At 36.8% G+C, this 12,832-nt stretch overlaps 1 protein-coding gene across 1 annotated transcript in view; it reads left to right on the top strand.

Annotated features, from left to right (window-relative positions):
- The window catches only part of UBE2J1 (ubiquitin conjugating enzyme E2 J1), a 46,780-nt gene that overhangs the window by 18,179 nt on the left and 15,769 nt on the right, over positions 1 to 12,832 (top strand). Inside the window, 4 exon segments of the mRNA XM_020963061.2 lie at positions 119 to 250; positions 7,715 to 7,799; positions 8,176 to 8,281; positions 10,670 to 10,799. Coding sequence (XP_020818720.1) covers positions 119 to 250; positions 7,715 to 7,799; positions 8,176 to 8,281; positions 10,670 to 10,799 — 453 coding nt within the window.

Here is a 12,832-nt window from a genome sequence, read left to right on the forward strand (position 1 = left end):
TTATACCCTAGAAGCCTGGTATTATGTAAGGTATCTTGATATTTATTTCAGAAAAATAATGAACTTGTTCTTATATTCTTGGTAATGTTTCATAGTCATATATGATTGTTTTGTTTAGGATAACCTTTTTGAATGGCACTTCACTGTTAGGGGCCCCCCAGATTCTGATTTTGATGGAGGAGTTTATCATGGACGAATAGTACTGCCACCAGAATATCCTATGAAACCGCCAAGCATTATTCTGTTAACAGTAAGTATGTTTAGATTTTAAGAATTCGTTTGTTGTGAGTAATTAGAATTGAGTAATTAGACTATCTTGATTATTTTAATAAGTTGTCCACATAATTTTTGTATTACGTGGCAAGATATATAGAATTCTCTTAAAGATTAGCAAATATATTTTAAAAATTCAGGCAAATTCAAAGTTGAACAAAATTTATGCAAAGTATATATCATGTATTTTGGAAAACTTAATTTTGGCATGCTCTGATTTAATAGTTCAGAGTATGTCTGTAAGGTCACTATAGATTTTTTCATCATATAATACACTAGAGCCTCAGTTGAATTCTGTCCTTGGGTTTTAGACCCTCTGACCATGGTCAGCAAGCCCTGGGGCTCATAGTTTTGCCTAAGAAATTCCTTCAAAACTGAGGTATCTAGTAACATGCTAAGTACTTATTTGTACCTTATAAAAGAACATTTTTCTGTTCTTCAGATCTGGTTTGTTTACAAACAGTGAACCAACCAGAAATGAGCCTGGAAGTCACAGGAATTGATTTAGCAAAAGAAATAACAGAAAGACAAGTAGAATGGTATAAATGGATCAAGCCTGGGTTCAAATTCTGCCTCTGACACATAGAGCTATATGACCCTGGGCAAGTTACTCAAGCTTCCTATGAGATAGGCAGCTACCTAAGCCTGTTGAACAAGTTGTTGATCTGCATTGGTGGATGAGGTTTCTGCCTTTGAAGATCATTACACCAGTGGAATCACAGGCTCAGTTTCCTCCCCCAAGGTGTGGAAAAGTATTGAAAACCTTTATGATTTAAAAAAAAGAGTCTTCTCCTCTCTGTTTCTACTCTAAGCTCTCATTACCAGCTACCTAGATATTCAGAGAGACCTTCAGAAAGGGTTTTCTTGCCTCTCTTCTCTCTGCCCATCAGTCCACTCAGAACACATCTTTTCCTTGCCTCTCTTATATTCCCTTCTGGGGTGTATGAAGACTTTCAGAGCCCTTTTCAGGGCTAGTTATCTACCTTTTACTCAACTCTCACTCATGGCTCCAAGAAGCTACAGCATGTGCAGTGGCCACACCCTGGTAAAACTGTCTGAACAGATGGACTAAACCAGGCTGAGGGTAACCAGTAGACCTCAAGCCAGTCGGTGGGTTAGGTGGATGTCTATCCCAATCATGTGAAGACTTTCCCCAGCAGAATGGACAGATGAAAACAGTTTGTTCCAGCGTCTCTTGAAGGAGGCTGAAGCAGGTACTGTGGAGCACTTAGACCTTGGTCAGGCATCAAAGAAGTTCCAGGGTCACCCACTTCATCGCCAGTTGTCTTGACTTTTGTCCTGCCACTGAATTTCGATGACTCAGAAAGAGAGAGTAAGGCTGACAACTTTGTGCAACTCTGCCTCACTTGAAATCCAGTTCACGTGCAAGTCATGACATCACCTATGATGTCATAGGTCCTTTTCGAAAATGAAGGATGAATAACAACAGTATTCCTTACCTTTTTTTCAAGGTGCAGCTCATATCCTACTTCCCAGAAGCCTTTCCTGATCTCTCTAGTTGTTACTGTTCTCTCTTAAAATCATCTTGTATGTACTTAAATATTTACATGTTATCTGTATTACTATGTAATATTATTTTGCTGTCTTATCCTTTTTTAGATTGAAAACTTTTTGAGGGGAGAGATCATTTCTTCAAAAAAAAATTTTTTTTTGAGACCTTTTGTTTTCCAAATACATCCCTCTTCCTGCCTACCCAATGGGAGTGTTTTGGGGGAGGAATATATTTGTTCCCTTGAAACAAGGATTAAGAAAGCAGGGAAAAAAGTTTAGCAAAAGGGACCATTTCTTAATTTCTTTAGTGCCAGGTACAGTGCTCTGTATATTGTGAATGCAAAATGAATGTTACCTTTACACCAAGCAAACTGGTTGATGACTTATTGCCTCCACCTCCACCCCCACTCCCTGACTCAACTTTCTAGCCTCTCTTTATGCTTATGTGTTCCCTAAGTTAGGAATGACCCTCCTCTTCTATCAAACTTAAATCAAATGCCTAGTCCTCCCAAAAAGCCTTCACCAGCATCACCCTTCTAATTGGAAATGACTTGTCTCTCCTAGGCTTAAATCTCCTTTGCTTGCATTTTCCTTTTTCATTTATACATTATTCTGTATTATAGTCACCTTTATATGTGATAGATCTCCATACTAGGTTGTATATAAACTCTGAGGGCAGAGATATCTTTGTATCTTAGCAAAATGCTCTGTATGTTCCAGGCATTTAATAAATTTAATAAATATTTGTTGAATGGAATTTTTATGTAGTACTCACTATTAAGTTTAAAATCTCTAAACTATAAGCTGTCCCAAGAGTCTTAGTGCAGTTAAAGTATTAAAAGCTTAAAACTGCACTAAGACTTTTGGCACATCCTGTATGTAAATCCTTAATTTGTTAACAGGTTGTTTTTGTTTACATAGCATTATTTGTAAGTCAGTTGTTTAGAATTTTGAATGCACTGGAGGGAGAAGGCTGAGAAACCTAGGCAAGGATCAGTTTTCTTTTCGAAGTTTTATTGATTCTTTTTTGGTTTTGCACCAGCTATTTCCTAATATCTAACCCATTTCTCTGTGAATCTGCCTTTTTAACAAAAGAAAAAGAAATAAGCAAAACCACAGGCAGCCCTTCCCCTTGCCTTCTAAACGTTCTTTGGTCCTCTCTCTTCCTGTCTACTCCAGATTGCCCCCACCATCATCCTCAACCTCTCTAATTTTCAGTATCTGTCTATTGGTTTCTTCTCTGTTGCTTAACAACGTGCTCAAGTCTCCTCCATCCTTAGAAAAACCCTCACTTGATACCCACCATCCCTAATCATTATTGTCATATATTTCTTCTTCCGTTTCTGGCTAAATGCTTTGAAAAAACCATTTGCACTTCATCTTTCTGCTTCCTCTTCAGCCTGTCTTCTGAAACTACTCTCTCCAAAGTCACTAATATACTCTTAATTTTCAAATCTAGTGGCCTTTTCTCTGGCCTAATCCTTACTGACCTTTCTAACATTTGATACTGTCAGTCAGCCTCTCAGATATTCTTTCCCCTCTAGATTATTGTGATACTATTTCCTGGTCTTCTTCCTGTCTGACCACTCCCCAGTCTCCTTTGCTGAATCTTCATCTAGAAGCTACCCAGTAAATCTTTAGTAGCCTAAGCCTTCTTTTTTCCTTCTGTACTAATCTTTCTTAGTGATCTCATTAGCTCCCTTGGGGTTCAGTTATATCTCTGTAGATGATTCTGTATATCTAGTCCTAATATCTCTCTGAGAGTTACAGTCCTCATATCATACATTGTCTTTTGGATGTCTCAAATTGGATACCGTTATAAGCATATCAAACTCAAATGCCCAAAACAACTCATTATTTTTCCCCCAAGCCCTCTTTCTCTTCCCAGTTTTCCTGTTACTGTTGAGGTACTGCTATCTTTCTAGTAAGCCACGCTTGAAACCCAAGTTATCTTTTTTTTTTTTTCCACAAGGCAGTTGGGGTTAAGTGACTTGCGCAGAGTCACACAGCTAGTGAGTGTTATGCATCTGAGGTGGATTTGAACTCAGGTCCTCCTGACTCCAGGGCCGATGCTCTATCCACTGCGCCACCTAACTGCCTGCCACCTAGGTGTTATCTTAAACTCTTTATTCTCACCCTACAATATCAAATCTGTTGTCATATCTTGACATTTCTATATCTCTGACTGTCCATTTACATAGTCACTACCCTAATAGATAGGCCCTTATCACTGCTTCCCTGGATTCTTGCCATAGTCTTCTACTTGGCTTCAAGTGTCTGTTTCAAGTCACTCCCCACTCCATCCTCTACTTAGTTGTCAAAGTTGTTTTCCTTCCCCCCCCCATTATTTTTAGGCATTTGGGGTTAAGTGACTTGCCCAGGGTCACACAGCTAGTAAGTGTTAAGTGTTTGGTCTGAGGTCGGATTTGAACTCAGGTCCTCCTGACTTCAGGGCTGGTGCTCTATCCACTGCGCCACCTAGCTACCCGCCAAAGTAGTTTTCCTGAAGACAGGCCTGACCATGTCATTTCTCTACTCATTTCTCTACCAGTTCCCTCTTATCTCCAGAATGAAATAGAAGATCCTTTGTTTGGCATTTAAAGACCTTTACAACCTCAACCCTTCCTTTACAGTCTTGCACTTTGTTTCATACACTCTGTGATCCAGCTGCAGTGGTCTGTTTGCTATTCCTCACATACGGTTCTGTTTCCTGGACTCTGCCTTTGCATTGGCTCTCCTCCACCTCCTAAAAAAAATCTGGACCAGGCTCTCTCCTTACCTCTTCCTCTTTGCTTCTGTGGCTTTTTTCAAGCTTCATATCTTTTCACTAGCTTAGATATTGCCTTCTGCAAGAGGCCTTTGTTGGTCTTTCTTGCTGCTAGTACCTTCCCTCTGCTATTACCTTCTATTTAAACTGTATATATATATATATATATATATTGTATGTACATAGTTATTTGCATGTTGTCTCCCCCATTAGAATATGAGCTCCTTGAGGGTAGGGACTGTGTTTTTGCCTTTCATTGTATTCATTGTATTCTCTGTGCTTTACTTTGTGCTTAATAAGTGCTTGTTGACTGATACCAACCTAGGCTGATAAGCCAGCATTATTTGCACCCATTGTAGTTACCCACCTCTCCAATAAAAAGAGAGAGATGCTTTTCAGGTTTAGTCATGAGAGGTGAATTTCATTTTATTATTCTCTCCATACATTTTGTTTTAGTTGTTGTATATTTATTTTTATGATTCTAAAAATTCTTGATCAGGATGATTCTTGATGAAATTCCTCATAGGTAACAAGTGGATTTTCTCAGGTTATAATCAGCCATGGACCCACATCTTTGCCGTTTCCTTATTAGTTGAAAGCTGTAGAGAATATAAGATGCTGTTGTGCTTTTTATTTATTAATTAAAAATTTTTATTGGTAGAACAAAACACTGCCTTTTGGGCTCTTTTACAACAGAGTATCTCCCACTCATACATCAAAATCATTCAAGATCCCTTCCTCGAAAGATAGAAAAACAGAAATAACACTTTCCCAATAACCCTGTGATAATAAACATCAGGGAAACATAAAACAGAGAGACCTATGCTTGATAAGGGTGATAGGGGAGATCTGGATCAGAATTCAAGTCAAAGAGGGATTCCCTATGGATGGTCCTTCAGTTGCTCCTGTTTGTAGCTGACAGTTTATTTTTGTATCAAACCCCAGAATCTTGTAAGGCTTTCTTGGAAGAGATTTATAATCACTTGAAGGAGTTAGGCCTGTCCACTTACATAGGAAAAACCACGTGAATAAAGTCTGTTATCCAGCATTTTGGTGAACACCCCATGAAGCATGTTCATCAGTATGTATTTCTAGGAAAACTAATACAGATGGATAATAAATTCTTCCCACAGTTGAACAGGAGAGAAAAGTGGGCAGGATTGCCTTTTGGAAATTGAAGACCACAAGTTAACCATGAAAGCAAAAGCCCATTTTTATTGCTAACCTTCTACTGGTGCTGCTATATGACAGCAAGAAATGGAATATAACTGCCTCCAAAAAAACCAAGAGTAAATATCACGTAGAGAACAATGAAAAGACATATGGTGGGCATGAGAAGGCTACAGCATATAACCAGTGATGAACTCCAAAGAAGATCAGGAATTGTACCATAGAAGAGATCTTCTCCTGGTCATGTGGTAATAATGAGTAATGTCAGCTGATGGAGTATTCCACTAGGTCCCCTTAATTGTTAAGAGAAAGCAAGGAAAAGACCCTTAGCATATTAGGTGGACTTCTACATTGTGGGGGAACATGGACAAGAGTAACATAGGATAGGCAGGCATGAAAGGATTGAGAATCAGCATTGTGGGAGGGCACTTCCCAATCAGTGAAATCCCTGGGCTTTTTCAGTATTTGAAAGTATTTTCATATTGAAATATGAAATACTGAAATGTATTTTCAGTATTGAGAAACTTCTGAATGCATTTTCTCTCAGTAAGTGTTAATGACTATTTTCCCATGTGAATCTGCAAAAGCCTGTTTTACCTATAATGAAACTGAACTATGGTATTGACTGTGGCCCTGAGTACTAGTTACTCTGAGGAGTTGTGAGGAGCTCTGAACTCCTGAGCCTCTGCTCTAAGATTTAAGCTCTGAGTGTGTTGATATGTGTGGGACATAGGAGGTGTTATGGAGAAGAAAGAGAAAGGCAGTTTGGATACTCCAGGCCTGGGCAACTTCCTTAGTAACATGGATGGCAGCAGCTAATCATGTATTGTGAATTAAATGTAAGATGGGAACGGCCTGAATTGTTTCAAGTTTCAGTGAAAATGTTTACATTTTATCAAGAATTATATTAACTACTTAAAGGGAATATGTGTTAAAAGAAGAATTCTAAACATATCTGCTAACGGTGAAGATAGTAACATGAATAAGACACTCCTATAATTATCCCCTTCTTCACCAGTTCTTACAGTTCTTGTATTTCCACTTTTAGATATGATCAGACCTCTCAGAAGAATATTAAAGGCACTGAGTGTAGGACTTAGAAGATCAGATTTATAAATGCTTGTTGATTGGTTGATGGACTCTTGTCAACATACTTTTCTGCTTCTCTGTACTGCCTCTTTTGTTGCTTCTGCTTCTGCTGCTTCTTGCCAAACTCTTAACAGTAATTATGCTGTATGCCCCAAGGTTCTGTCTTGTTTTGTTTTTGTTTTTTGGCGAGGCATTTGGGGTTAAGTGACTTGCCTAGGGTCACACAGCTAGTAAGTGTCTTGTCTGAGACCGGATTTGAACTTGGGTCCTTCTGACTCCAGGGCCGGTGCTCTAGCCACTGCACCACCTAGCTGTCCCCCTAAGGTTCTGTCTTAAGCTTCTGCTTTTTATATAATTATTCTCTCAACCCATCTTCCAGTGCAACTTCAACTAGCATCTCTTCATGGATGACTAGTGTGTAGTAGTAGGGTTAAAGGCACAGAGCTAAGTAATCAGGACACCTGATTTCTACTCTTTGCTCTGCCACTACCTGATTGTGTTAATATGGGTGACTTGTTTACCTGATCTGGGCCCTCAGTATCTCCTTATCCTTAAAACATGGCAAGGGGTGTTGGACCCAGTGTTAGAAAGTTGTTTCCAGTTTTCTTTCACTTCTGAAGTTCAAAGTTCTGTAGTTCTGTGATTCCCAAATCTATATTTCCAGTTTAGCACAAAACAGGAACTGTATTATTTATTTGTGCCCCCTTAGATAGAGCTTAATATGGTGATAAATGCAGAATTAGGAGCTAAATAAATACTGATAAATAATATCAGTTCATTATATTTTTTGTGAGTCCAATTAAATATTATAAAAATAGTTAAAAGAAACTTATAAAACTAAGAGTCTTAAAGAAATATTTTAAAAACATGTTTGTGATAAATATAAATTATTTTTTCCTTAAGGCTAATGGAAGATTTGAAGTAGGCAAGAAAATTTGTTTGAGCATCTCAGGACATCATCCTGAAACTTGGCAGCCTTCATGGAGTAGTAAGTTAGTTTATTGTTATAATTAATCTTACTTAAAGAACTTCTTGCCAGTTTATAATTAATAATTAATTTTCTTCTGAGATTAAAGTGATTGCTATACAATATTAAGTATTGTATAGAATAGAAAAATAATGTGAATAGAATAGAAAAAATGAATAGGAAAAAAATGTAAAATTTAGTCCAATTTTCACATTTGCTGTCAGATAAATACAGCATTGGGAGTATTAGGGATGTCTTATTTTACTTAAGTATTCCATCATGTAAGCCTAAAAAGTCAGAGGGAGAGGTTGGTGTTTGTTTTTCCCCTATTGCAGTGGTAGGAATCTAATGCTTTTTAATTTTACATGTAGATTGACTGTTGGGTTGTTCATTTCAGTCAGAACAGCATTGTTAGCCATCATTGGATTTATGCCAACGAAAGGAGAAGGTGCCATAGGGTCTTTAGACTACTCGCCTGAGGAAAGAAGAGCACTTGCCAAAAAGTGAGTAGCTTACATTTTATTCTTTGTTTGCCTAGTATTTAAGTTGTTTTCCAAACCTATGAAGCATGTACCTTAAAAAAATGATGCTTGTTTTTTCTTAACTTCATTTTAACTCCATGTGCTGACTCGTTCTTAAATCTCATATTATTTAATTGACTTCATATAAAAGTAACAGTAAATGACCTGATGTTTTGTTGGCAGGACTTCTCAGTGAGGTTCCATTAAATTCATTCTAGGAATAGAATTTTTTTCATAATGTTGCAGTCAGATATAGTAGAACCCTGATGGTATGGTCAAGCTGATAAATGCCATATGAACTTTTGCTCTTAAGTTTCACCTGCTCCCTCAGTTAGAGGCTAAAGAAATTCTGATGTCAGGATTTCATTGTGTAGTTGAGTCTGTAAAATGGAAAGAAGGGCAGTTCTGTTGATTCTGGGAAAAAAAATTTTCCAGAGTCTACAAACAATGAGTGCGCCATCATCACCATCCAGAAATGGCTTAGTTCTTTCTCCTAGGCACTAAAAGGCTTTTGCAAAAATTCAAACATTTTTGAATTGCCACTTACTTTGAATTGTAAAACTTAGGTTCTTTGAAAGGGCATGTCTTGTTACTAAGACAGTAACAATACATGAGAAAATTGTAACACTACATGCATAATGGGGAAATTAATTCATAGGATCATAGACCTAGAGCTAGAAGGAACCAAAGATGTTAGTCCCAAGCTGTTGTTTGACAGATTAGGAACTAAGGCCCAGGAAGTTAACTGACCTGTCCAAGATCACACACGTAGTGATCATCAGAGATGGGATGTGAACCCAGGTCCCCTGATTCATTTAGCACCTACATTATGCAAAATATTTTCGTAAGGGGGGCAGCTGAGGACCTGAGTTCAAATCCAGCCTCAGACCCTTGACACTTACTAGCTGTGTGACCATGAGCAAGTCACTTAACCCTGTTGCCTAGCAAAAAAAAAAAGATTTTAGTAGGCTCTTGTGTAAAATGACAGCTCTTATAAGATACTCAGTTTAGTGAATATTAGTTCATTGCCTGCTTTGTAGTAAGTAATATATCCCAGGTCTTCTGACCTCTCCTTATATTCTCAGTCTGTCATAGATCATGTAATTCAAAGATAAAAGGGATTTTAGAGATCATTAGACCGCTCATTTTCAGATGAGCAAAGCCATATTTTTTTTTCAGTTAGCTAATTAAATATGTAGTCTAGAAACACGTACACATGTACACAATGGTGCCCTTTTGTATTGTGTGTGGACCAATCACAATAAAAATGGTTATTTTTAAAGACATTTGATACATTTGTAGTGTATTTGGGCAAATATATATATGCAATGTGAGTGCAATATAAATTATATGATTTCTCCTCTAGATAAATGAAGATTGTATTTTGTAGACTTGCGTTACACAAGTGTTTATCAGTTTGGTAGCATTCAGGTCCTTATTGTGGTTGGCAGATCTTTTCTATAATTAGCATCTGGAGGAAAAATATTGGAACTAGCTCTTCTGATGTGAAAATCCTGAATTATTTTTTATCTTCTGTGATCTACCATGGTTGAAACCTTATTTCAGAAATTTGTATACTAGAAGGTGGGTTTCACTGTAAGATAAGAAAATTATATTTTTGTTGTTGTAAACTTGGGTTTTTATACTTTCATTAATATAACTATATAAATGTAAGAGTATTTATGAGAATGTTTACTGAAGTGTTTGAAAAATGTAGCTATTTATTGAACTTATCATTTGGTTGAGGGGGATAGGTGTTAGTTACACTTAATAGTTTTGTTTTGGAACAGAAAAGATCTCAATTTATGGTTTGGTTTTATCACTCAATAAAATATTGTGATTGGAAAAAATGTATTTAATAATGTTTGCTAATTTTTTGAACCCATAGTTTAGGTGGCCAAATCTTGCTTAAGAAGGAAAAAAGAAGTCTGGAAAAAATCTATTAATATTTTAGTTGTCTAATTTAGTGACTTAAAATGTACCTCAAAATGTAAAAGTACATCATATTCAAAGAAAATGTTTTCTGGTTTTTATGAGTCCCTATGTGGGGTGAGCTTTTCAGTATTTTTTCTTTTGAAGCAAAACTTTATTTGCTCAGTGTTTATGTCCTTGTAAAAAGGGAATCAGAGGGGCAGCTAGTGGTGCAGTGGATAGAGCACTGGCCCTGAAGTCAGGAGTACCTGAGTTCAAATCCGGCCTCAGACCAAACACTTGACACTTACTAGCTGTGTGACCCTGAGCAAGTCACTTAACCCCAATTGCCTGAAAAAAAAAAGGGAAATTAGAGTCAAATATAATTATTTTTTGTTTCCATTCAGCAAGACTATTCTAGATAGCAATTGTTTTAGAATTCTTTTTATTTCTCACCAGGTCACAAGATTTCTGTTGTGAGGGATGTGGCTCAGCAATGAAGATCGCCTTGTTGCCTTTGTCGTCAGGAAGTGATTCAAGTCAGGCTGATCAGGAAGCCAAGGAACTTGCTAGACAAATCAGTTTCAAGGTAAGTTACATAATAAGGATTCCTCCCATTTTCGTGTCAGGAAGAAAAGATATTTCTCATGTATATAGTGTGTTTGTATTCTTTAGGAATAATCACACTTATACTTTTGGAATTTAATTTCTAAATGAATGCTAGCTTGTACTTTTATCTCTAAACCACTTAATCATTGGTTGCTCATTTTAGCACTTAATCATTTGTTCTTTTGCTTCATGTTACTATATTTTTTATTTCCAGCTAGATTAAAATGAAAAGAGCCCTGGACTTAGTCAAAAGATGTACATTTTAAGTCACCAGATTAGAAAATAGAAATATTTGAATCTACCACTTAACGAGCTCTGTAATCTTGGGCAAGACACTTAACTTTTCTGAGTTTATTTCCTCATTGACAAAATGGTGGTGATACCTGTCCTGATACCTTACATGGTTTTCTGAGAATTTGATGAAATTATGTTGTGTGAAAGTGCTCTAAAAATGTAAGGTGACATTCTTTCTTGTCTTCACAGTGCCAGGCACATAGTCGAGTTCAGTAATCAGTAAATATGAATTACTTGCCTACTATGTCCCAGGTGATAGCTTTTATCAAGTGTCAAAAATAAAAGAATCTTAGGTAGTTAATGTAGAAGACAAAGACTGTCAGGTGGTAAGATAGATGAGGCTGTCTGGATTGGGCTGAATAGGGAGGTTTGTTTTTGGCAAAATTTAGTGATTTTTTCCCTGCTTGTGTAACTTACGAACTTAAACCAGTTTTATGTGTCTTTTAAGATGCTATGGAGGGCAACTATCTATATGAAAATGAAAGTATTTATGTTTAATGTGAGGTCTTGGGAAATAATTTTTAGAAAGAAATCAGTTTTATAATAAAAACATATCTAGTTAAGGAAATTTTCAGAGTTGGAAGAAGAAACCTTGAATTTCTCATCTTAAGTACTGCTGTTGCTTTAATAGGTAGGGTTTTCTTGCTAGATATTTACCCAGTACAGCAAGGGTGAAGAGCAAATGATATTAAAAAGTATACTTTAGTTTCATATTATAGCCAGTCTAAAGAAAAGAGGGGATGAGAGAACGATAAGAAAGAGAAAGAGAGACAAAGAAATGGAGAGGAAGATAGAGTAGCATAAAGTAGCATACAAATGGAAAGAGAAAGAACAGATCGAGAAAGAGGAGAAACAGAGAGCAAGATGAGAAAAGCAGAAAGGAGAGAGAGAGAGACAGAAAAGTAATATACATAGAAGAAGCAAGAAAGGCTCCGTAGCTTCCAAGAAAAATGAACTGTCTGAGTATACCCTGCTTCAGGCTACCAGGAGCACTTGCTCATCTGTTTCTTCACAAAATAGTTTATTTTCTTTATCCTTTACCAGACTATCCCCTCTACTTGATCTGTTCCTATGACCTTGAATCAACTCCCACCATCAATGTAGCCTTGTCTTCCTTCTCCTCAGTCTTCTTTATTATTGCTTCTGCTCTGTTTTTCCATCTATGTTTTATTTCCATCTGCGCTGCCAGTTCTTCATACTCTTTACCTAACATCTTTGACACACCTAGAATGTAGAGGGTTTAGGATCTCTACCACTGTGGTTGGCCTGAGCCTGATTTACTCTTTGTTTTAAAAACTAAATTATTGATGTCTTAACAATCTCCAACCCCTCAAATACTGACCAATACAACTGTCTTTCCACATCTACATTCTTCCCTAAATCCTTCCTTTACCAAAAGGAGGGAGAAAACTCTTTCTACCTAACCTTTTGAAATTGTTATTGGTCATTGTACTTAATCTGAGTTCAGCTACCTTTTTTGTGTTTTCATTTATATCATAATTGTTTACATTGTTTTCCTTTTTCTGCCTTGTTCCATTGGCATCTGTTCACATGAATGCATTTTTCTTTGAATTCTTCATAACTGTCATTTCTTATCATTAACTATTCCAGTTCATACGTTAATACCAATAATACCATTAACAGTAATAATACCATGTAGCATTATTTGTTTAACCATCCTCCTTTCAGCAGACATTCTTTTTGTTTCTTGAGGGTGTT

This window comes from Phascolarctos cinereus, unplaced genomic scaffold (assembly GCF_003287225.1).
Source record: "Phascolarctos cinereus isolate Bilbo 61053 unplaced genomic scaffold, phaCin_HiC Scaffold_5;HRSCAF=322, whole genome shotgun sequence".
In the NCBI taxonomy this organism is placed as follows: Eukaryota; Metazoa; Chordata; class Mammalia; order Diprotodontia; family Phascolarctidae; genus Phascolarctos; species Phascolarctos cinereus.